Consider the following 26,867-nt stretch of genomic DNA (forward strand, 5'->3'; position numbering starts at 1 on the left):
CTAAAGAACCCTGATTTCGACTGTCTTACACTATCTACCGGACCTCCCGTTTTCCAGACTGAAATTCATTACTTCTCCGAAGCCATCGATCCACCTCATTCTTTGCCGCCCTCTGCTCCTTTCGCCTTCGATCTTCCCCAGCATTAAGACATTTTCTAGAGACTCATATCGTCTCATTATGTGAGCAAAGTAGGTCACTGTTTCACTATCAGACCGTCCAAGGAATAATCTGGTATTGTTTTCTGTAATATTGAGCAGTTATTTCTCTTTGCGGTCCACGGAACTCTAAGGAGTTTAGTCCAACACATTTCAAAAGAGTCTATGCTAAGCCGTTGAGCCTGTCTTATGATCTGTCCTCATTTAAGTAAATCACAGCTGGGAAGATCAGAGACCTTACTACACAGACCCTCGTTGTTCAAGTTACGTCTCTACTCCCTGAGACGTTGTTAAGATTGGGCATAGCCCTTCAACAGCGTAAGAAGTGTCTTTTGATTTCATGGCTGCAGCAGCATCAGCAGAAACCTGGAAGCCGAGGTAACTGAACACGGTAACTATCTCCATTGTTTCTTCTCCTATATGACATGAAGTGATAGATGTAGTTGCCGTAGTATTCGTTTCTTGACATTCTGCATTAGACCAATTTTGCACTTTGGTTCAAATGGCTCTGAGCACTATGGGACTCAACTGCTGAGGTCATTAGTCCCCTAGAACTTAGAACTAGTTAAACCGAACTAACCTAAGGACATCACAAACATCCATGCCCGAGGCAGGATTCGAACCTGCGACCGTAGCGGTCTTGCGGTTCCAGACTGCAGCCCCTTTAACCGCACGGCCACTTCGGCCGGCTTTTGCACTTTCTTCTTCACCTTCACTAAGAGGATATTTAAAGTTCTTCATTTTCTGCCATCAGGGTGGTATCATCTGCATATCTAAGGTTATTTAAATTTATCCCAGCTCTTTTAATTTTGGTTTCTTCTTCATCTAAGCTGGCATCCTCGTAATTTACTGTACATATAGACTGAATAAATAAGGTGAGAATATGTAGTCTTGTCATACTCCTTTCTCGATCTTGACCCACCTAGTTGTTCCCAGGCAGGAGTGGCCAAGCGGTTCTAGGCGCTACAGTCTGGAACCGGGCGACCGCTACGGTCGCAGGTTCGAATCCTACCTCGGGCATGGATGTGTCTGATGTCCTTAGGTTAGTTAATTAAGTCCCATAGTGCTCAGAGCCATTTGAACCAATTGAACCACCTAGTTGTTCAATGTTGGGTTCTCATCGTGGTTTCTTGGTCAGAGTATGAATTCACTCCGACGTAAATGAGGTGATGAGGTATTCCTATAATTTTGTGTACCTTCCATAATTTATTGTAGTCGACACAGTTGAAGGCTTTAGCAGAATTAATGAAACAGATTCTCCTTCCAGTAGCTCTCTAAGTATATGCTTGGGAACACTATTTTGTAAGAATTCAAGCATGACATTCCTAGCGTAGTGGGACTATTCGGAGACTGGAACACTCTTTAGACATTCCCTTCTTTGGAATCGGGATATGCACTGAACTATTCCGGTCTTTTCGTCTTATTTTATGACATACTGAATGCATCGATTACACAAAACTTTATTCGTGTTTTTCGTATGTACTGACCTAAAGGCCAAGTACAGAAGTACATTAGTAGTTACGTTAAAGTAAAACATACATATCTGTATTTTTGAGGATTCCAGAGTTTAATTCTCAACGTAATATCTATCGGTGTCAATGTACTTCGTCTATAGTTATTTCAGTATTCTTATTCCTTCAATAAAAATGTTAGCCTCCGCAGATGTGCGAAAAACACTCCTGACGACAATGTCTAGCATACTGTTTTTATTACAGATACTTCCTGGGATTTTCCTTGCTGAAATAACTGAAACACGTCGTACTCTACCTCGAGAAGCTATTCGCGAAACTACTTAAATGAGAAGTAGTGGGTTAAGGTCGGAAAGCTGATAACGGCTGGGAGAGCTATGTGCTGTCAACGTGCCTGTCCGCACCACATATAGTGGGTGTTAGACCGAGGATGACACAGGCGCGTCGTCCTGAGTCTGCCCACGGGTATGATTGTTAGTTCACTGTAATAATTTATTTTTCATCTCAGCGTAATTATCGTTTTCCGTGCAGATAGCTCTTCATTTCACGAAAAATTATTTCCTCTAACAATATTTTTATGTCTACCAAAACAGAAAAGGTCATATAGCACAATACTTTTAGACTAGGGTGACAGGCGAATCGTTTAGAAGTCCATCTCAACCATTTTTGTCATTTCAGCGGCCGGTATGTCCAACATCGTTGCCTTGGAAAAGGAACAGTATTTGCTACCTTATCTTCTTCACTTATGCTTCGCCTCACCACCAAAATAATCAGGCACAGATTTGTCCTCCTGTAAATAGCGCTACATGCCGGCGCATGATAGGTCTTAGAAACGTCCCTGAGACCGACTCCGTCAACAAAACTATTGGTGAATTTTTTATTTTTTACATTTATCCTGTGCGAGGCACATAAGTCGAAATTGCACAGTAACCATGTAGATGTGTAAATGTATCTTCTGGAGCATACTGCTTTGACGGCAGTTTTATTTCCGTCACGTAATTTGGGTTCATGTTTCATCTGTTGCCAGACACCAACACCAGAATTTATGTCGATTTTCAGCTTTCTCACATATGGCTTTAAAATGTGGTTCTATGGGCGCTTGTGTCTTGAATCAACAAACATGTGCCCGTCACGTAGTCAATTTCGTCACATGCAGAACGTCAATCAGGATACTACATACTCGTACACGAGATGCCCGTCAACTCAACAGTTTTGAGGGGATTGATGTGATGGTGGCCCAGGGAAAAATGAGATCAAAACTATTACAATACTCAGGCTAACATAATTTCCCGCTGTTTCTGACCTTAACTATTCGGCTGCTGCACATAAAAGTAATTAGGTGAATTAATGCCTCCAGCCCTTAAACCTGTATATGCAAAGTTCATTCCCCCCCCCCCCCCAATTCCTCGCAGACGCCTATTAAAAAAGCATGCTCATACTGAGTGCATAGCTGGATTTCAGTGAGAACTGAGAACAATTTCATGTTATCCAACATGGAAGCTTGCATACAAGTATTTTCATTTTGTCCATGTCTTTTGTACTGTAGAGCAGTCGAAGTGGTGGCTGGCAGGAAAACATCAGATATTCTCCTGCACGTTCTGTTTCTTTCTCCAGTAAGTGTCAATGAAAATATTTTTTCTCGGTCGCTATATAGTCATAGTTTAAGCACTATGATAAACAAACAACTATTCAAAATACAGACTCTTACTGTGTAAAAATGCAGTAAATGAAACAGGCAAAAAGGAATACAAACGTCTCAAAAATGAGATCGACAGGAAGTGTAAAATGGCTAAGCAGGGATGGCTAGAGGACAAATGTAAGGATGTAGAGGCTTATCTCACAAGGGGTAAGATAGATACTGCTTACAGGAAAATTAAAGAGACCTTTGGAGAAAAGAGAGCCACTTGTATGAATATCAAGAGCTCAGATGGAAACCCAGTTCTAAGCAAAGAAGGGAAAGCAGAAAGGTGGAAGGAGTATATAGAGGGACTATACATGGGTGATGTACTTGAGGACAATATTATGGAAATGGAAAAGGATGTAGATGACGATGAAATGGGAGATACGATACTGCGTGCAGAGTTTGACAGAGCACTGAAAGACCTGAGTCGAAACAAGGCCCCAGGAGCAGACAACATTCCATTAGAACTACTGACGGCCTTGGGAGAGCCAGTCATGACAAAACTCTACCATCTGGTGAGCAAGTTGTGTGAGACAGGTGAAATACCCTCAGACTTCAAGAAGAATATAATAATTCCAATCCCAAAGAAAGCAGGTATTGACAGATGTGAAAATTACCGAACTATCTGTTTAATAAGTCACAGCTGCAAAATACTAACGCGAATTCTTTACAGACGAATGGAAAAACTGGTAGAAGCCGACCTCGGGGAAGATCAGTTTAGATTCCGCAGAAATGTTGGAACACGTGAGGCAATACTAACCCTTCGACTTATCTTAGAAAATAGATTAAGGAAAGGCAAACCTACGTTTCTAGCGTTTGTAGACTTAGAGAAAGCTTTTGACAATGTTGACTGGAATACTCTCTTTCAAATTCTAAAGGTGGCAGGGGTAAAATACAGGGAGCGAAAAGCTATTTACAATTTGTACAGAAACCAGATAGCAGTTATAAGAGTCGAGGGGCATGAAAGGGAAGCCGCGCTTGGGAAGGGAGTGAGACAGGGTTGTAGCCTGTCCCCGATGTTGTTCAATCTGTATATTGAGAAAGCAGTAAAGGAAACAAAAGATAAATTCGGAGTAGCTATTAAAGTCCATGGAGAAGAAATAAAAACGTTGAGGTTCGCCGATGACATTTTAATTCTGTCAGAGACAGCAAAGGACTTGGAAGAGCTGTTGAACGGAATGGACAGTGTCTTGAAAGGAGGATATAATATGAACATCAACAAAAGCAAAACGAGGATAATGGAATGTAGTCGAATTAAGTCGGCTGATGCTGAGGGAATTAGATTAGGAAATGAGACACTTAAAGTAGTAAAGGAGGTTTGCTATTTGGGGAGCAAACTAACTGATGATGGTCGAAGTAGAGAGGATATAAAACGTAGACTGGCAATGGCAAGGAAAGCGTTTCAGAAGAAGAGAAATTTGTTAACATCGGGTATAGATTTAAGTGTGAGGAAATCGTTTCTGAAAGTATTTGTATGGAGTGTAGCCACGTATGGAAGTGAAACATGGACGATAAACAGTTTGGACAAGAAGAGAATGGAAGCTTTCGAAATGTGGTGCTACAGAAGAATGCTGAAAATTAGATGGGTAGATCACATAACTAATGAGGAGGTATTGAATAGAATTGGGGAGAAGAGGAGTTTGTGCCACAACTTGACAACAAGAAGAAGGGACCGGTTGGTAGGACATGTTCTGAGGCATCAAGGGATCACAAATTTAGCATTGGAGGGCAGCGTGGAGGGTAAAAATCGTAGAGGGAGACCAAGAGATGAATACACTAAGCAGATTCAGAAGGATGTAGGTTGCAGTAAGTACTGGGAGATGAAGAAGCTTGCACAGGATAGAGCTGCATCAAACCAGTCCCAGTACTGAAGACAAGAACAACAACTGTGTAACTGAAGATACTTTACTAATTCATACCATGTTAGATTTACAGATGACATGGGGCGTACAAAGCACAGGTAGTAAAAATGACCGCAAACCAGTTTGCTTCATGGAAGACACTAGCATAAAACATATAAAATCTACGAGACACTCGAAGAGGGATTCGTTATAAATACCGAATACCTGCTTCACAAATAATGACAATCTATTTTCAGTACAAACACCAAAAATACTCTTTAGTTCTTTACACACTGCTACAATAATGTAAAAATAAATGAAATATCTTTGATTGTTTCTCAGTAGATGGCCTACCACTTACAAAGATTCAATTCTATACAAGACGTGATATATCATTACCATTAACAATCGAGCACAAAGATGTAAAACTGAATGTTCAAAATGTGAGAGTCAACATGTTGATCAAGCTTACACTGGAAATGACATACTATCGATCTTCTAGCAAGCTCAAACTGAACAACATTTCTTCTACCTGAAATGGATGAGTTTGATGAGGAAAACATCAAAATGTTGGATACATTGCCTATGTGCATTCATTAATATCATATTAAATAATTTCGTTGGGTGGTTCCACATCCAGACAAAAAGTAAATATTGCAGAGAAATATGGTCAAAGGATAATATTTTATGAAATTCGGAGTGGAAAATCAGTTATAATATACAAAACATAGTACCATTCATAAATTTAATGACAGGAACAAACACAGTCACCACCACATACAACTTTACCTTGCTCTTCCAATGAAAGGACTAAAGTAAGCAGTTATAAGAATATTTCAGCAGCTCCTTGTGAATTAAAGGTGGTGTAGGATAATGTAAGTGTTAAAAATAAATTAGAATAGTTTTCGTTTGACTACTAACGTTCCACAGACGAATTTCTGAATTAATAATATCTGCATGTGATTGAGTTGCACTTTTTTTATTTTAAATGAAGTTCGTAGTAAATATGGAATAATGTAAGCGACAGTATCTAGCCATGTTTTCACTGAGAAGATGTATCTTATTTGTTAACCTAATGATATGTTGTCACGAATTTGATTCACAGGCGATAGAAATAACTAATTAACTATCGATAGACGTTGTGTACAATTCATCTGAGTAATAAGAAGTCATCCATATGGGCTGCCATTCTTTCCGTATTACCTGAACTAAAATACAACACATATCACCCTATTGTAAACAGTGCACTCATCCACACTTTATAACAGTTTGAAACGTGTGACATTGAGAAAAAAGACTCCGTTCTAGATATTGAAAATAAATTTTGATTAAAAATATTAGAGAAGCAAATTGTTTCTACTGAACAAATAACATATAATTACAAAAATCAGACTACTGGCAGAAATTAAAAACAGGTACGGAACAGAAAAAAACATCTCATAATTTTTCTTATAAAAGACTCAACCCATTAAAAACTGCAGTCACTGATAACTTCACTTTAATCATCTGTGCTATATATTGCATTTATGTCAAAGACAGAGATTAAATCTTTTAGGATTCAATAATATACCTAACATCACACGCAGTTAAAAAATAAAATATGTACCAATAACAAGTTTATTAAATGAATGTCTATTGGAGTAATTTAATAAGGAAGCAGTTATGTGTTACATAGGCAAGCAAGGTAAATATCTTAGAGCAGCGAAGGAAGGAGGAGTCAGAGTTGTCATTAGCTCAAGAAGTAAAATTCATGATAACAGAAGAAACTGTAGTGGGCATAGTGCAGGAAATATTACTATTAGATTACTTATCAAAATTAAAAACTATAAAATATGATGGCGAAGAGATCTGGACAGACTAAGAAAGAAATACCAAAATGTCCCAAGAAGCTTAAGCATCGCAGACAACTAAGAAAAAGAAGATGTTTTTGATTAAGATGTAAACTCATGGTAGTAATTATGAAGATACAGCTCCAGATCTATTCTAAAAATAATTATTAATGTGTGTGCTATTTTAACCTCTAACTTTGGCAACATCTATTTCCATTCTGACATGGCTGTTGAAATATAAGCAAACGTTTAAATCTTTTACGTTTATAATGACGAATAATGCATTATCACTAAAAAACAGCGACGCTATTTCCACTAATGTTTTGTAAATTTAATACTGATTGTAATTCTAAGATTTCTTTCGTCAGGACTCTACAAGAACGCCATAGCAATGAGTGGATCAGCATTAAACCCTTGGGCGTTCTCTAGAAATGCAACAGACAGAGCAATACGGTTTGCCAAGCACTGGGGATACACAGGAGGAAGTACCACCGATCTCGTGAATTTTCTGAAAACTGTGAATGCAAGTACTCTAGTTTTGGACAGAAATGTTGCCTTATCGGAAGAGGTAAGTATCGCTGTGCAACCTTATTATCTAGTCAAATAAATTGTAGCTGCAGAACGGGAACAAATTATCTACATGCCACACCTTCCTCTTTATTTTTCGTGATCCATCACAATTGGCAGACAGCAACCCGCATCCGTAGCCGAGACCACTAACACACATCTGTGCAGTGGTGCTCGGATAGCAGGTAGCCGGTTAGAAACCTGGTGGTGTTAGAACTTATCACCACCAATAATTGGCCGGCATCGTGAGGGAAATTGGTGTCAAACAGTTCGTGGTCACGATATTTTGTGGCAATATATGAGAGCTGTTCCGAAAATAAGTTTCGTCTTCGTTTCCTATTGAAACTCTATACCAAAAACAAATGCACCATGGCCGCACGACCTATAGTCCCTGCATTACTTTTCGGCATAGTCGCTAAGGCCACTGAGACAGTTGTAGTGGAGTGCAGTATGTTTGAAGAAGCCATTCTAGTAAAACTTGGTGCCTTGCAAAGCAAGAAACTATCACACAACCTGCTCAACCTCAACACTGCTTTGGAAGTAACGTCCCGGGAGTGCAGCCTTCAATCCAGAGAACATGTTGAAGTCCGATGGCGCAAGATCGGAACTGCAGGCTCGGTGATACGCTGCCAGACAAGACTGCATCCGTCACTATTCTTTCCATTTATGTGCATGATTGCAAATGTGAAATCTAGTTAGAGGGGGCAATGTAATATACTGAAACAGCTGTCAAGGCATTACTTTATAAGGTTCATAACGTAATAATTAAGACCCGTTTCTAATTTGCTTAATACGTATGTGAATAAAATGTCTTTCGTATGGAACCATTTCCTAAGGATAATCAAGCTTCATTTTCGGCTAATCCGTGTGTGAAAATTGTTGCCGTAAATACTGTCTGTTGCCCGTTTCAGGATAGCGTGACTCTCTACAGCTGTGTCTGGGCACCGAGTGTTGAACCAGAACATGAAGGAGCGTTTCTGACTGAGGAGCCATGGGTGATTATGACGGAAGAGCGGTACAACCACGTCCCTTTTCTCTCCGGTGCTACAGACATGGAGCGTCTTAGACACACTCAAAGTACGTAGCTGGCCTGTGTTTTTAGGAACTAGATTTTAATTACTCTGTTTCGTTCTTAAGTAACTTCCCCATACTCCCCATACAAGTACAAAACAACATATTGATACCAACTACAACAGAATAAAGTATTACCATTGGTTTTCAATGTTGCTGTGTGGACGTGTATACTCGTCCTGCTACACTATTCCCCAGGTGCAGTGGACGTGTACAAGAGTGCCACTTTGGTTTCACTACAGCGCTACGGAAGTCTGCATTCGTCCTGAACCGTCAGCCTCTGCTGCTGCGCACGAGTTTGTTCCACATGTCGTTGAATAAAAACATTTCGAGCATTCATCATAAAAAATAAGTGCCTCATACGTGCTATCATTTGCCGAAACCATCGTTTCTATATCTTAAATTATTTATGTGACGATTTTGTTAACTGAAAATAATAAAGAACTCGTTATTCTGAGAGGAAGTAATAGTAATAACCATTAGCATTATAATAATGATAATAAGGAAATGCTTAAAACATGACATTTTTTTTTTACATGATGCATATGAAATGAATGAAGTTTTATCACGTAATATGCACGACAGAGAAGAAAATATAAAACAAAATTCAACAGGATTGCAAACTGTCATGGAAAATCCTCTAAATATCCTGATTGGTTTCAGGCGCATTTCAATACACTGTTAACTCTTGGCGAAGAGAAATGGTTATGCACGTGTGATTGCAGTTTGAGTCTTGTTGTTTCTCAAATGGAGATTGACATCACAATCACTCACCAGAAGCAGAGCTGAAAATCCTCTCATAAAGTTCTTCCAACATCGAAAGCCATATCCATTCCATGGCTATTCGCCACCGAGCCCTTCGGGATCACCGTATGTTTCTTTTCACCAGCCTTTTAAGAAGCTAATGGGGAACTTTCAACCGATAATTCAAGAATGTCTTTTTGAAGCCCCAGATGTCATTGTGACAGCATCCATTCCTGGTAAAAAGACGTCTGACCATGTCAAAAGATAATGGAAAGATGTTTCCTTTCACAGTGAGGGGAAATGTACTTATAATTGTTAGATTCTTGCGGTGGTCATTGTGAAAAAACCATTTAGAGCATCCCACCTGACTTTTTCATCTAGTGATTCCAAAGGGCTCGACGCCACAGGTACAGACATGGGAAGTATACAGCTTTCGATGCTGGAAGAACTTTGCGGGAAGACTTTCAGGTCTACTTCTTTTGAATGATTGTGATATCAATCTACATTTGAGAAGCAATATAATCAAACTGTAGTCATTATTACATAATCAATTCTCTTCGCCAACTCTTACCAATGTACTGAAATACGCATCATAAAAATCAGAATATTAAGACCATCGTCTGTAACAATTTGATTGTTTTCTTCGTTGTGTATATTATGCGAAGAAGTTTCGTTCACTTTATGTACAAGGTGTAAAAGAATATGTGTTAAGCATTTCTTCACAGATTAGCATTATCGTAATTTTTTAAATCATAATAATAAGTTACTTATCATTTTAAATTAACAAATTACATATATAAGGAACGGTAAACTAAAAAACAAAAATACCTTTTATTTGAAACGTAAAATAACTATTTACAACATCAAAAATATAAGTAAAATAAATTCTTAGAATAGTAACGAATGTTTAGACATTTTAATTAGGTATGCAGAAAGTACCCGGACAGCACATTGTGTACAGCTCATTTCCCAAAAACGGTGTTGCATAAACCAACGTTATTACACAGGAATGTAAGTGGGTTGAAAGCTTCTTTAATATATGTCGCGACAAAGGTTCTCATTTTTCAGAATTAGTTAATGGTGGTGGGGTATATTGCAAATTTCAGATTATTAGCGAACTTGAATATACAGTTTCGAAGAATTTTAATTACATATCATCTTTTATACGAATAAAAGTTTCTCATACATCAGCATTTAGAAGCTACTCCTTTTGAACCCAGTTACTTTCTAGGTGTGTTTTGCCACTTAAAAGTGAAACTGGACACAAACAAAATATACTTGCACTATTTTACCTCCTATCAATGAACATTCACGATAAGCCGACCTGGACTATTTTTCGGTCAATGCTCAGAAATCTGTGGAGCAAACCACAGAACCCCCCCCCCCCCCCCCCCACGTTCCACCAAAATCGGTTAAAGACTCTTGGGAACGTTCACTTGTCAGTGACTTCGAACTTCGACTAATAGCTGGATGTCATCTGAGCAACAAAACCATCAGTAACATTTCAACCCTCCTAAACCGTGCAAGTCGACTCTAGGTGATGTGATTGTGACGTAGAGGCGCAAAGGGACAAACGATTTTAAAACAAAACCAAGCAGAATTCATATACAGATAGACAGTGAGGGTCGAGCATTTTGAGGGGTTACTGCACGAAATTATATAAAATTACCGGAACGAATCGCTCGTGAGTTCGAAAACAGTAGTAACAGTGCAGCTAGAACATCCTTGAAACCATCCGACCTTGTGCTCTGTCTCTTATAACCTCGATGTCGACGGGACGTTAAACCATAATCTTCCTTCCTTGCTTCGAGGTTATTGGCCTATTCTATGTGCCTTGAACGTCCCTGTTTATTTTATGTTTAATCTACGACGATGAAATTCTTCGACTTAAGATATGCCAATTCGTGATTTTTTTCGCTTTTTCGAGTGCTACATCTTGGTGCAACGCGCATTAAAAACATGGGTGTCAAATCACAGGACGACGGTAGTCTCCAATACAACCAAGAAATGTGGCTGTTTACCGTTTGACATCTATAACGTGTAGACATCACAAATTGTTTACCATAGACGTAAAACAGATAATACACTCCTGGAAATGGAAAAAAGAACACATTGACACCGGTGTGTCAGACCCACCATACTTGCTCCGGACACTGCGAGAGGGCTGTACAAGCAATGATCACACGCACGGCACAGCGGACACACCAGGAACCGCGGTGTTGGCCGTCGAATGGCGCTAGCTGCGCAGCATTTGTGCACCGCCGCCGTCAGTGTCAGCCAGTTTGCCGTGGCATACGGAGCTCCATCGCAGTCTTTAACACTGGTAGCATGCCGCGACAGCGTGGACGTGAACCGTATGTGCAGTTGACGGACTTTGAGCGAGGGCGTATAGTGGGCATGCGGGAGGCCGGGTGGACGTACCGCCGAATTGCTCAACACGTGGGGCGTGAGGTCTCCACAGTACATCGATGTTGTCGCCAGTGGTCGGCGGAAGGTGCACGTGCCCGTCGACCTGGGACCGGACCGCAGCGACGCACGGATGCACGCCAAGACCGTAGGATCCTACGCAGTGCCGTAGGGGACCGCACCGCCACTTCCCAGCAAATTAGGGACACTGTTGCTCCTGGGGTATCGGCGAAGACCATTCGCAACCGTCTCCATGAAGCTGGGCTACGGTCCCGCACACCGTTAGGCCGTCTTCCGCTCAAGCCCCAACATCGTGCAGCCCGCCTCCAGTGGTGTCGCGACAGGCGTGAATGGAGGGACGAATGGAGACGTGTCGTCTTCAGCGATGAGAGTCGCTTCTGCCTTGGTGCCAATGATGGTCGTATGCGTGTTTGGCGCCGTGCAGGTGAGCGCCACAATCAGGACTGCATACGACCGAGGCACACAGGGCCAACACCCGGCATCATGGTGTGGGGAGCGATCTCCTACACTGGCCGTACACCACTGGTGATCGTCGAGGGGACACTGAATAGTGCACGGTACATCCAAACCGTCATCGAACCCATCGTTCTACCATTCCTAGACCGGCAAGGGAACTTGCTGTTCCAACAGGACAATGCACGTCCGCATGTATCCCGTGCCACCCAACGTGCTCTAGAAGGTGTAAGTCAACTACCCTGGCCAGCAAGATCTCCGGATCTGTCCCCCATTGAGCATGTTTGGGACTAGATGAAGCGTCGTCTCACGCGGTCTGCACGTCCAGCACGAACGCTGGTCCAACTGAGGCGCCAGGTGGAAATGACATGGCAAGCCGTTCCACAGGACTACATCCAGCATCTCTACGATCGTCTCCATGGGAGAATAGCAGCCTGCATTGCTGCGAAAGGTGGATATACACTGTACTAGTGCCGACATTGTGCATGCTCTGTTGCCTGTGTCTATGTGCCTGTTGTTCTGTCAGTGTGATCATGTGATGTATCTGACCCCAGGAATGTGTCAATAAAGTTTCCCCTTCCTGGGACAATGAATTCACGGTGTTCTTATTTCAATTTCCAGGAGTGTAGATACTAGCGTGATCACATACATATGATTACATTCAGGTTTTAAATATCATCGATGTTCTGTGTATCCTAGATCAATACCAGTTTTAACATTATAAACGTTCCAATCTCGACACACCATTTAACACAGGCGTACACGATACGTAAGGAACCTTACATTTCTACTGTAAGGCATACAAAGTGACCTTATATTACAGACATCGATATATATATATACATTTATTTATTTGTATTCTGTATGAAATGCTAATGATGATGCACTAATTGCCCGCAAACCTGTCTGCCAATTAATATTTTCACATGCAGTTCAAGGCGTACTGATAGATGTCTCTCAAAAAGTACTTACAAGCGGCGGAGCACAAAGCAGATAAGATCTTTTGTTCAAGAATATTGCATCACAAGACGAAGCAATGAAAGGAAATGATGGAACTTGTGGCGAAACAAATAAAAAATTTAAATTTATTGATTTTTTGAAAAGAGAAAAAATTATGGATATGGAACCTTAGAATTTTTGAAACGCTTTTATACGGACTGTATTGACCGGCTTGAATGCGGACAAATTCAGTGCTGCATGAAATTCGCCTGTAACATAATTTACAATTGCGATTAATAACAGTTTTGAATTCTACGTCATTGTTGATTTAATCAGAGTTCTCACCTTGGACGTAGAATTAGTCCTTCTGCTACAATATTAATTCATTAGCCGCCATCGATGTTCTTCTCTTTGTTGACCGTGTGTATCTTCCTAAGTCGGCATCGGTTTACTTCACGAAGACGGTGGAAGCAAAGGAATACAAGGCTACTTCGCTTTAAATAATTCTCACAAACTTACATACTTTTCACTATTTTTTATTCACAAGACAATAAGACTTGCTCTGCTCGTCGCACAAACCATGAATACTAACAAGATGGCTGTCTTTCAGCACACACCAAAAATTACGTTCACCCCCTACAAGGTAACAATCGAAAGTGTATCTTAACTCCGAGTATGAAACAAAAGAGAATCCAATATGAACATTACAGAGATTATATTCTACATTCCTCTCAATTTAATCTTTGGCGCGACCTTTAAAGTATTGTATCTCTCTGTGTCGGAATGTGTCGTTACAAACTACAATAACAAGGCCCATTGAGAGAAAACAACACATTATAATACCACAAATCAATAACCTGTGATTATATTACAATCGTTCGTCGTCAAAGTACTTTTTTCAATGAAGTTTTCAGTTTAATGTTATGAATTCTTCGATTTTTAACAACAGAAGGTGGCGCATTATCAACTGAAGAACAAATACAGAATTTTAATGACAACTTTGAGGAGATTGTGGGCTGCGATCTACGACTTCCGACAAGGGAAGAACAGCTGGAAGCCGCTCATTCCATCAAAGAATTTTACTACAATGGCAGCGACATCACACTGAAGGACAACTACACCACTGTTTTGGTAAGTCCGAGAAACTAAAGAAACGAAGGTAAGGCAAAAATTCAGTTAGCAGTAGAAGGTAAGCCAGTAGCAAAAATATTCAAGAGTGGAAGGTTTTTCAGGGGAAACCAGTTTAAGCCATAACTTAATATTAGGGCCACTATAATGTATTACTGAATCACATGATAGCGATGATAATACAGTGTTGTCCCAGGTCATCTTAAAGTTCTCTTTTACAAAATATTCTATGTGGTCAAAGCGTCTCGGTGCAGAGCATCGACTGAGTGAAGGCAATAAAAACGACCACCATCTAAAATTTGTACAGGTCTAGCTCGAATGTAGGACTACTGTGTACCAGTCACCCAAGAAGCCTCACCGTTTGTCCTTCCGTGGTCTGTACTTTGTGGGAATAGTTCTATTTCGTTCAAATTAACTCGTTAAATAATAATATCACGTAACATCTAGTAACAACACAAGGCTTCTAATCATAGTTATATATCACTTCCACAATTATACGTTCTCCATGTTCTACCACATATTTATGAGCAGTTACATCAAAGATACTGTCTTTATTGGAGAAAGGGAATTCCTGACGCCACAGTGAATGGAACTGTACGACAAATGTAACTGAGATGTCGTCAGAACTTTTACTGATCGTCAGTATGCCATTAGCGCAAATGATACTCGCAAATAGATCGTAGTCGCCTCATTCATGACACACTCTACATGTAAGGTCGTGCAACCTCTTGGGTTTTCAACCTGTTAAGTCTCGTATGCGTTTTGGTGACAGGGGAATACATCAGTGGACATACTGACCACAGTGTAGCTCCGTTGGCCGATGCCGTTAATGACAACATGTGGATGGCAGGAGAATCGATGGATGGGCAACAACGTAGATCTACCGGCAGATGAGATTGATGGGGACGTGTGTTCACGCCAGTTGATTGTAACAGTGGATAGATGGGCTACAATGTAGTTCCATGACGGGACGCCATCTTCGACAGCGTTATGGTAACCGTAGAATATGTCAGTGGACAAAAAGGCCACAATGTAGTTCCACTGGTGGTTGTCATTAAGGATAACGTGTTGATTATTTGTGAATGTAATGGTGGATAGACGGGTCCAACGTTGCTCCGTAGGAAGATGTCACAGGTGGAAACTTTATAATGATGGGGGAACATAAAGGCGGATCGAAGGGTCATAATGCAGAAACCACTGGTCAATTCATACAGAAAAACAACATCCTCTAAGAGTCATTACCGTGGTTGGACCGTGAGACGTCCTCTGTCAAGGGGGGAGGGGGGCAGTCACAGGGAGTACCTTATGCGCATGACCAGTAAGGAAACCGTAATCCTTTCGGTATGTGTCAGACGACTCGTTGTTAATGTGCTAAATGGTTGGCAGTTCTAACTATCGTGGTCGCCAAATGAAACGGCTATGAGCTGTTGCGACTCTTTCTGGTGCGAGTCTAGTACGCTCAGTAGCACCTCCTCGCAGTGGGATATACTGCAGAAGCCACTGCTTGGAGAATGTACTGCTGCTCACAGCACATCATTCGGTTCATGGGCCTAGGGAAACCGAATCTCGCAATAATTCTCTTGGACTAATGATGAGCCCCGATAAAAATTGTTACATGTCTAGCATAAACGTTTACTGAGTTAGTGAGAGAAGAGCTGAGCTATATTGTAAAATAACTGTCACTGTAGGGGTGAAACAGACGTCTAGGCAAAGGTTGCAGTAGCCATGCAAAAACTTGACTGCAGCTGCAAGGTCTAAAGTGATAAAAGGGAAGCAATAACTGATAAAGGAGTCAGCCAGAGTTGTAGCCAGTCCTTGATATTATTAATTCTGTACAATGGGCAGACTGAGAAGACAACGAAGGAGGAATTTGGAAAGTGAAATATCTAAGAGAAGAAATTAAAATTTTAAGATTTCCCAGAGACATTGTTATTCCATCAGGGACAGCAAAGGTTTTGGAAGGGTAGTTGAACGGAATGGATAGTGCCTTGAAAGAAGGGTGCAGGACAAACATTAACAAAAGTGAGACAGTGGTAATGGAATGTAGTCGACTTAAATCATGCGATGTTGAGGGAATTTGTTTAGGAAATGACACACTAAAAGTTATCGATGAATGTTATTATTCGTGCAAACAAATAAGTGATGAGCCAAATTAGAGCGATGTGTGATGGAGACTGACAGTAGCAAGAGTATTCTTATTAAAAGACAGATTTCTTAACATCGATATAAATTTAAATTCATAATCAATATTCGCTCTGCAGAGGAGTGTGCTACAAGCTGGAACTTCCTGGCAGATTAAAACTGTTCGCCGTTCCTTAAAGCATAACCCGTAGTGCTGTGATGGGTTACGTTCCAAAGCTAGAGTCCCAGTCTGGCATACAGTTTTCATCTGCCAGTAAGTATGTAAATTTAAATGTTAGAAGTCATTTTCTGAAGATGTGTGCCTGGAGAATAGTCTTGAAGTGGTGTGAAACTTTGACAATAAACAGTTCGGAAAAGAAGAGAAGCTTTTAGAATGTGGTGTCGGAGAAGAACGCTGAATGTTAGATGAATCAGGTAACTAGTGAGGAGGTAGTGAACGAAATCGGTGAGAACCGAAATTTGTGGAACAAAAGGATCAAAAAAAGTATCATTTGGTAGCACATGTGAAGAGGTGTTTAACAACCGTCACATTGTTATCGGTGGGAAGTAAAGGGGAAAGGGGGATGGCGGTACTGTCAAATGTGTGTGAGGAGACCGTGAGTGGACTACAATAAGCATGTTGAAAGTGGACTAGGTTGCAGTGGGTATGCAGAGATGAACAGGACATAATAGTACGGAAATTTGCATCAAGTCAGTCTCGGACTGAGGACCATTACGATAACATCCTTTTAGCGGCCGTCATTTTACAACGTGGCCTGGCTGTCCACTAAGATATCTTGCTTTAGCTGACTTAGGCCGTGGAAGCCGACACTCTTACATTAATAGGACGTTGGATGACGTAAAGAATGGCAGATGGATTCAGAGCAAGACTGTCACTTGGTGCAGTAAATCGCAGCTCCTTTTAATTTTGAATAAATGAGTGTAATATCGTTTGCGGCATACAAGTACGTCGGAAGCCAAATAAGAAGGTTTATCCCACATGACACTAGGGGATCTTTGATTGTCCTAAAACTTGCATCCGCTTGTTCTCCTAAAAAAACCTGTCCTTCACAAAGGCAATACACCACACCATCACTCTTGAATGATGTACAGGTTTGAGAAGCATCTTCCCAGTAAATTAACTTTCTCCACTTGAGCAGTATATGATCATAGAGTATTCGCAAGTATGTGATTGGCTCTACGAATATCTTATTGACAGAACCCAGTACTTTATACAGGACGGCGAATTATCTACAAAAACGAGAGTACTGTCGTTTGTGTCCTAAGGAACCATAAAGGGGCAGCAGATATTCTCAACATACGCAAACGAAATATCAGCTGGACTCGACAGCGCCATAATGTCGTTCGCTAAAAATGTTATTTTCTACACGTATGTATCAATGTTGTACGATCGGAAGGTATGGTACATAGACTTGGTTAAGATTATCACTTTGTGCACTGAATAGCAGCTCCCTTAATTGTGGATAAGTAATAGTAACACCCTGCATAATGTTATAACAAAGAGAAGGAACACCGTCGAATCCGATTAAAAGATTAGTGGTGAATATCACATAGTGTAATTATTGTCGGTTAGCGATGTGAAAAGAGGCGATCACATGTAGTTAGTATTATGGAAGGCAAGTGCGAGACTTAAAATTATTGGAAAGGTTCTGGGAAAATGGAAGCAGATAGAAAAAAATAATTTTAAAATCTAAATTCACGACGGCATTCTTTCAATGTTGATCCTCCTCAGTCTTAAAACAGCACACAACTAGGAATTGAAAGAAAAAGAACAGTGAATTGCAACCATTGGAAAACTGATGGTTGTTACTCCGACGTGAAACAAATTCATTCGTCCGTTTCTTAAGTCTCTTACACAAAAACAAATAAAAAAGAGACTAATAAATAGCTATGAAATATTTTTCCTCTTTTCACGATGTTGCCCCGGGAAAAATGATGCCATTATTCAACGAGGACTGAAAAGCTACTTACAAGAGTTACTTTGTTGTGATCTGATGGATTATAACCCCCAACGTGAGAAGTTATTTTGTTGTGATCTGATTGTTTATAACGCTTAACGCCAGGCGTCTCTAATTCTGAGCCGGCCGCGGTGATCTCGCGGTTCTAGGCGCGCAGTCCGGAACCGCGTGACTGCTATGGTCGCAGGTTCGAATCCTGCCTCGGGCATGGATGTGTGTGATGTCCTTAGGTTAGTTAGGTTTAAGTAGTTCTAAGTTCTAGGGGACTGATGACCGCAGATGTTAAGTCCCATAGTGCTCAGAGCCATTTGAACCATTTTTTCTAATTCTGAGCAAGTGCACATAATAAACTAGGTAGCTATTACAGGGACATTGTTATATCTCAAATGTTTAATAGTTAGGCAACAATTTTTTGAAGTCGATTACTTTGATATTAAAGAAGTAAGCATTTTTACATTAATAATCTAAGATTATATACATATGATCAAAGCTTACATAATCGAACGATTTAGTAAACATAAGATACTCCAATAGTAATTTTTATTTATATACCAAAAATGATAGTTCGGTACTGAAGTTCTGAAGTTTAAAGATACGAGGCCAAATGAAATCGGACTGATGAAATGCTGTTACATAACTGCAAAAAAAAAAAATAAATAAATAAATAAAATAAAATAAATAAATAAATAAATAAAAATGCCACTGATTAATACTCCTTAAAACTTTTGATGCATAGCACTTTTTTATTGTTACAAAACGTAATATTTAATCAAGTTAATGGTGTGATGATTGTGTTTTGGAAACTTTATTCTTTGCCTTGTTTGATGAAGTCTAGCCCAGCAGAAGCATTCGGGGAGACGGATGTGGGAAACCTTCTTAAACATCCCTTACACTGGCCTTAGAACAAATTCTTAACATCTTTGGTCTGAACCAGGATAGTTCTCATAACCCTGGTCTGTCAAGTCCGCGAGTCTTTCGCGGTGCCATGCGTCAACATCTTTTCGGTTTACAGTCCGCGTAATTTCAATTAAAACGCTCGAGTTTGTGTTAGCTGTGCCCGCCATCATTATCAGAAGTTGAAATCACTGACTAACGCGTCATTATGAAGCGTTGCCTAACGAATTGCAGAATTTGTAATAGGATTGTATGTCGTGCTGTGTTGCGCCACGTACAGTTTGGAGTAATTCTAACTACTAGACATATATATCCGACCGTTTAGTTTCACACTCTTCTAGTGTATAAACTGGTATTTCTTCTTTTCGAATTATTAATTTGAATCCCTGTATGATGTATATATGAACGCACGTACAATATAGCATGGCGGTGACATTCAGTGTTTACTGCAGTCGTTTTCCCATTAATGAAGGCGTAGCATGCCTAGACGTGTCTTCTTTGCCCGTAGACAACTAGTAAACTAAAGCTGTGATTAAATTGTGCAGCATGATGTGGGTCATGTTTATTTTGTGGTGGATTTGAACTGTCCCTTTCTGCATTTCGGCAAGGGATGTACGAGGAATCGACAGAGGTAGCACTGGGGAAGTTATTCCGGCAAATTTAAGTGAAGAGTTACAACACTTATACGAATGCAGAGCCCAAATCACAACAAGGACACTCCGCAGTCTACCGTGAACAGCCTGAAAACAGAAGTCCTGTACAACCAGCTAAAGTCACAGCGTTTCCCATTTCATTCGCCGATGCTAGAATTTCTGGTCGAATCACAGACAATAGTTCTTACAAATGCGTGAAGGTTCAATAATGATTTGAGGCTGAACCTCCCTGAGGACGCCTATGCCCATTGATCCAAACGTTGATGGCCGTATTCCCCTTTGCAGATCCTTACCTACGTAGAATCAACGGGCAGAATTCCGACCATCACCTTAGCCCTCCAATCTATTTTCTAATACATCTTTGATCCTGAACAGAGGGTGTCACCTAGAGCGAGTTTCCAGAAATTATCTGCCGTACCCATGTTATGTTGTGCTGATCCCATCCAAAGATTACGACACGCTACAGTCTGCTGGAAAGTTTATGCAGGCGTACAATGAAGCAAGGCAATACGAACTGGGAGAAAAAATAAAATATTTCCGTTAGCGGTCACTTTACACTGACATAAAAAAAATTACTACAAGAAGGAGTTGAGCTCCCTTAACGGAAGTTGGTAGGCGTTCGTAGGCGTTCGTAGGCTGATGCCTATTCAGATTTCGCGCCAGTCTTATAAGAGTGGCGCTATTGGTGTCGCTACGAGGATGCAAACAAGGTTTGCTTTCAATACACGCTGTAACAGTCATGAGCGGTAGTTTACTTTGATATTGGACATGGTGAGTTGATGTTATTCAAGAATGCCTTTAAGGCGACAGAGCTCCCATTATCAACACCTCACTGAGTTCAAACGATGTCATGTAATAGGTCTACTAGGAGCTGGAAGTTCCTTCTGCGATATTGCAGAAAGACTAGTCAAGACTGTGGCCGTTGTACATGATTTCTGGCAGTGGTGATCACGAAAATGTACGGTCGCAAGGATACCGGGCTCTACACCACCACGTGACAGTACAGAGAAGGACAATCGTGTTCGGTATATAACTCTGGCACTTCGTAGTGTATCTGCATCAGCAATCTGAGTAGCAGTAGGCACCACAGTGACACAACGATCTTTACGGACAGCTCCGAGCCAGACGCTCTATAGCGTGCAGCCAACCGACTCCAAACTACCGCCATTTGTCACATAAATGGTGTCAAGCGAGATCTCATTGGAGGGCAGGGTGGAGGCCTGTTATGTTTCCTGAACACATTTTATCACGTTAATGGTGTGATGATTTTTTTTAAGTCTTATATTTCTTAATGTTGACTGACACAGTAAAAGATGAACTAAATGTGTTTTAAGAAATTCATTCTTCGCCTTGTCACTGAAGTTTAACTCAGAGAAAACATTCGGCGAGACGAATGTGGGAAATCTTCTTAAACATCTCTTAAAATGGCCATAGAGCGAGTTCTTAACATCTTTGGCCTGACTTCAAGGTAGTCCAGTGATGGCCGTGTATTGGGTTGAGGGTAGCCAGTCGACGGCCTTCAGTCAACCTGCCTGTGTGCTAGACACACTCGAGCTATATCTGGAGCTATGGTCTAGGATGTGATTTCTTATGACAGCAGAACCTCTGTCGTGTACATCCCATGTACCCTAACGGCCTATTTTTACATCAGTCTGGTCATTTGACCTTTTGTACTACCAATCATTAACAGCATTCCTGGGGGAACGCTCGCCCACGTACTGATGTTGTAACCCAACAAGCTCTACAGAGTGTGGACATGTTGCCATCGCCTGCTCGATCACCAGATCTGTCTCCGTTCGAGCACACATGGGACATGTTATAGTGACAACTCCAGCGTCATCCACAAACAGCATTATCCGTCCCAGTGTTGACCGAAAAAGTGCAATAGGTGTGAAACTACATCCCATAAACTGACATCTGGCGCCTGCACCACACAATGCATACACGTTTGTATGCTTGCGTTCAGCAGTCTAGCGGTCACGCTAGTTATTAATGAACCAACATTTCACATTTGGAATGGCTAACCTCGCACATCAATTATCCTGTGATCTTGTCTTGTAAATCACTTAAATATGTTACCTAGACAAATGTATTCCCGAAATTTTATTACGCACATCAATTTTTTTTTTTTTTTTTTTTTGGTGTTACGATTTTTTTTTCGCCATTGTATTTAAAAGCGTCGCTCCACCTAGCACGCAGACACGTGCAACAAACCAATTATTCACTGCCGCGTTTGTGTACTTCTAACCTGACGACCATTCACAGTCATGTATGAAACTAACTAAAATTCTCTTCCCATTATGGCAGTTGTATCTGATTTGCCCTAACACCATCCACAGCTGTTTATCCTCTATAACTCAATTTGCACCTACCTGCCCCTATCCCTTCCATCAGACGATCTGTCTTTCCTGCCCCGAGACCATCAACAACGTCATATAACTTTCATCAAGCATAGGACAACTCCAAATGTCGTGTGCACATGTCTTTATTAGCCGTTAGATGGATTACTTAGTCCAGTCACAGCCTTTACAAACGCAAACCAAATTTGCCCTGATGCGCCTTTATGGTCACTTTTCAGGAGTTGGAAATCATTGGGTAGCCTACTTACGCGAAGACTGGTCTCTAAAGTGGCATTTCATTGGAAGCTTCTTCGGTGTCGTTCTGATTATTGCGCCCCATGTCAGCCTTCCATACATCCATGCAATCAGCTGGGCGCAGAAAAATATTGCAGATGAACAGAATTCCGGGTCCCTGTTTCATAAAAACCATATATTAATAATAGTAATAACAACAATAATCATAATACGTAACGCACTTGCTAAACAGACCTCTGGGTTGCAGGTATCGGTCATATACGCGCATGACTATCTATTTCCTACAGATAGTGTTGGTTTGCATTGACCGATAACAAGCATGTTATGATTTTGATGTACAGTGCATGTCAGTCAGGGTCCTATGGTTGCCTAGGGCGTATGGTCCAATCACTCACATACACCCAGAAGCTGGACGCCTGTACCTCTCCTAGTACAGGAGTAATAGTGATTCACGCACAGCAGCCACAAACAAAACGGGTCATAGGTATGACAGTCTTGCTCTCCCATCTCTTGGAGGGACACTTATACTATGTGAAGCTGAAGGGACTGCAGCTTTTGACAGCGAACGAGGAGCGGATAAATGTTGAACAATGAGGTTCAAATGCCCTACCGTCGATACATTCTCAGGTTTTCCTTAAGTCACTCACGGATAATTCCTGGGTGTATCCTTTGAAAAGCATAAAGCCGATTTCGTTCCCTGTCCCTCCCTCCACTCTAGTACTCTACTGCCTTGGTCGGTGATGGAACACTGAAACCTACTCTTCCTTCATTTAATTATGATTGAAAGAGGTGCGACTTATGTTTGAGACTAATAACGGCTCATCCTGTAAGCGATACATATCACATCTGTATTCTCGTTGGAATACCCACTGTCATCAGCTCACAAGGGAAACTCTCCGTTGCAACCTCCACAGATTTAGTGGTAAGATGGTCCAGTGGAGAACCCATCAAACTCTGAACTCGGATCAAGGATGAAAACAGAAAGCTATCTGGAGGTCCCATCCTTACACCTCGTTGATCCAAACGGGTGTTACACTACGACAAAGACACGAATTTGAATACAGTGAATAAAGACGCCAATCACCGGACGGACAGTTCATAATTTTGTGGGAAAAAAAATGGGCGCTAGAGAGATTAGAATAGGGATCTTCCCCTCGCAGTATAACACCATGACCACAAAACCACCGCGCTTGGGCTATTGAAATTCGCTCGATGTTGCACATCTTGTACTTGGACCGTTCACTGTTTCTATTTTGCTTCTTTTTTCATAGTTCAGTACACCTTCTTCCTGTTTGCAGGCTTGATCTCAGTTCAGTTTTTGACAGGCTATTTACTGGCCCATTTTACTACTAAAACTGTGGTGCTGCGAGGGGTGACTTTCTCCTGTCAGTCGACGCTTCATTAATCTCACTAATGAAATTGTTTTGTCAAATTCTGATTTTCCACAGCTTCAACTAGTGTATTTATTACATTTAAAATAGTCCTTTCCACTGATGCTTTGTCACGATAAAAAAAACATAAACTGCGCTGGACTGACATGTCTTTTTCGAAATCGGTTCTACTCTTTTGAATCTAGAAGCAGGCTTGATAGTCATACAGCACGTAAAATAAAACACAGCGTACAGGAGTTGGACAAAACTATGGAAACACCGCGAGAAATTCGTGCTTTAACATAAATTCAGATGCTAGCCAAGCGTGCAGATTGCGCCGTTGTATTTGACCACGAACGTCATCTCTGCAGTGGGCTCAATACGTTGGAAGTGTCAGTCGTGATGAGCAGTATTCTGTGAAGTTGTGAGTGCATTACGTCGGAGATAATGAATTCTAAAGAAGGAAAATTGTTGGTGCTCGTATAGTGGGAGCTTGCATAGCGAAGGCAGCAGAAGTTTTTAGTGTTTCAAGAGGCTTCGATCGAAGGTTTATACCGGGTACGGAGAAGCGGAAAAATATCATACGTTAAGACACAACACGGAATAGAGTGTGTTGCTGTATGAACGTGATAGACGGTTATTGAATAGGGTTGTGACAAAAAATAAGGGAACGACAGCTGCAAAACTCACTGCAGAATTGAATGACGCACTCACGGAACCTGTCTACACCAAAAAACACGAAGACAGCTCCATACACAGGAAGGTGGAGGCCGAAATGGAATTGAAAAACCACTCATTAGTGACGCAAACGTCTGTAACAGGGAAACGAGGTGCCGGAGGCATTTAACCTGGAGTATGGAGCAATGGAAGAAAGTCATATGATTGTATAATCTCTGTGTCACATTGTTACCAACTTCTGGTCCAACAAGAGTTAAAACTAGAGGGAGTTCAGTGACAATTAGGACAGCCATATTATGGTATTTCAAAGCTTATGTGACAATTGTGGCTGAATATTTTGATCCCATGGTACAGTGCTTGTTCTCCAATGATGACGCTGTATGCCATTAACACAGTTCCTCTGTTCACACTGCTCGCACATTACAGGACTGATTTTGTGAGAACGAGGATCAATTGTGGCACCTCCCTTCTGCATCAAGTACCAAATCTCAATATTACTGAGTTTCTGTGGTCTACTTTGAAGAAAACGATGTGTGATCGCTATCGACCTCCATCATCGTTAACTGAACTTGTCGCTGTTTCTGTGGAAGAAACGTACAAGATAACCTTGAGAACCATATAGTAACTGTATTTATCAACTCCGAGACGACTGGAAGGTGTTTTTACTATCAGTGGGTTTCCTAGACCGTATTAGGCATAGTAATGTGTTGAGCTGGCGGCTATAATGAGGAAAAATCAGAAGACTTGTGAAGTCATTGTATCTTAATCAAAAAGCCTCAGTTAAAGTAAGATCGGACTAGTAAAAGGAGTAAGACCCTTTTCAACCTCTACTTGGAAAATATAAGTGACCAATGCTCATTAGATGGCAAAGGAGTAGAAATAAGAGGAAGAAGAGTAGGATGTTTGAGGTTTGCTGATGACATGGTCCTTCTAGCCAAAGGGGAAAAACAATTACAGGATTTAGTGGACACCATTGAAGCTAACGAAAAAATTATGGAATGAAAATTAACACCGAAAGACAAAAGTATTGGTACTAGGAGGAAATAGAGAAATAAAATTTACGCTGAATAGAGAAATATTAGAACAGGTGCAAAATGTGAAGTATCTCGGAAGCAGGATAGACACCGACTGCAAGTGTAGCACAAAAATTACAACAAGGATAGCAATGCCAAAAGAGACATCTTATAAGAAAAGGAGAATTTTCTGCAGCAGTCTGGACAGAGAACTGAGGAAGAAACACATAAAATGTTTTGTGTGGAGTTTAGTATCTGACAATAAATCATACAAGCAACATCCAGCAACGAATATCCAAACTCTAAACGGTTTTGTCGATCGACGTGTCTTTAGTAAGCTATTAGTGTAAACCTAAATTGGTATAAATTACAGGCACTTAACTTGAACAGTACATGAGTTATTGGAGGTCAAAGTGCCCGATTACTATCGATCGCGTCAGGCCATAAGTACTCCAGAGTCACACGAGAAAACGGTAGCAGCATGCTTATAGATATATTTATTCATCTATGTCTTTGTTTATATCCGATATATACTATTCATGAAGAAATTGGTCAATTACTTACTGTGTTTAAGAAAGCACAGAGACTTTAGGTTACTGGCCTACAGTTGTTCTATTCCTTTGATGTATGTTTATTTAATTTGTTTATGTTAATATGTGTTAGGGCGTGCTTATGGGTCAGTCGTAGGAATATTTATTTAATTTCATGTTATTTAAACGGAAATACAGTATTTCGAATGTGTTTTATTATGTTTGTGAGTGTGCATTGTCTTGGAGACAGGGCGGGAGCGCTCTAGCCAATCACAGCGATCGTTCCAAACGGACACGTGGAGAGACTGTATGGAAGTGGGAAAGGAGGATCGTTTCGAGAGAGGACAGGGCAGTTCAGGACAGTGTGGTGCGAGGTACAGTATCACAGTACGGGAGAGGACACGAGAGATTCCTGGACAGTACGGCGCGACGGATGCGCAGTCACGCGAAAGACTTGGAGAGTGGGGCAGTTTGCGCGTGGTGGCGGGAGATACAAATATTTAGGAGCGCAGACTTGTGCACTTGTGAGATTTCCATGGCTTCTGCAGTGAACAGCTGGTATGCGTTTAGAAGTGAATATCTCGCGATCTATGTTGTTGTTCATAACTAATAACGTAAAGTAGCAATCTATTGTTTCCCTGTTATTCAACTTATATTTTACTTAATTGCTGGACCATCGACACCAAAAAGTGTTTTGCAGTAATAAACCGCATTCTAAAACGTACTTCTG

At 40.9% G+C, this 26,867-nt stretch overlaps 1 protein-coding gene across 5 annotated transcripts in view; it reads left to right on the forward strand.

Annotated features, from left to right (window-relative positions):
* LOC126236935 (esterase FE4-like) overlaps nucleotides 1–26,867 on the forward strand; it is a 212,734-nt gene that overhangs the window by 16,480 nt on the left and 169,387 nt on the right. For 4 of the 5 annotated variants that reach the window (XM_049946623.1, XM_049946622.1, XM_049946626.1 and 1 more), the window contains exons 6-8: nucleotides 7,345–7,544; nucleotides 8,455–8,620; nucleotides 14,127–14,308. The exons of the other annotated variant lie outside the window; for it this stretch is intronic. In XM_049946623.1, the coding sequence (XP_049802580.1) occupies nucleotides 7,345–7,544; nucleotides 8,455–8,620; nucleotides 14,127–14,308 (548 nt within the window). The remainder of the gene's footprint in view (nucleotides 1–7,344; nucleotides 7,545–8,454; nucleotides 8,621–14,126; nucleotides 14,309–26,867) is intronic. 5 annotated transcript variants of the gene reach the window in all.

This window comes from Schistocerca nitens, chromosome 2 (assembly GCF_023898315.1).
Source record: "Schistocerca nitens isolate TAMUIC-IGC-003100 chromosome 2, iqSchNite1.1, whole genome shotgun sequence".
In the NCBI taxonomy this organism is placed as follows: Eukaryota; Metazoa; Arthropoda; class Insecta; order Orthoptera; family Acrididae; genus Schistocerca; species Schistocerca nitens.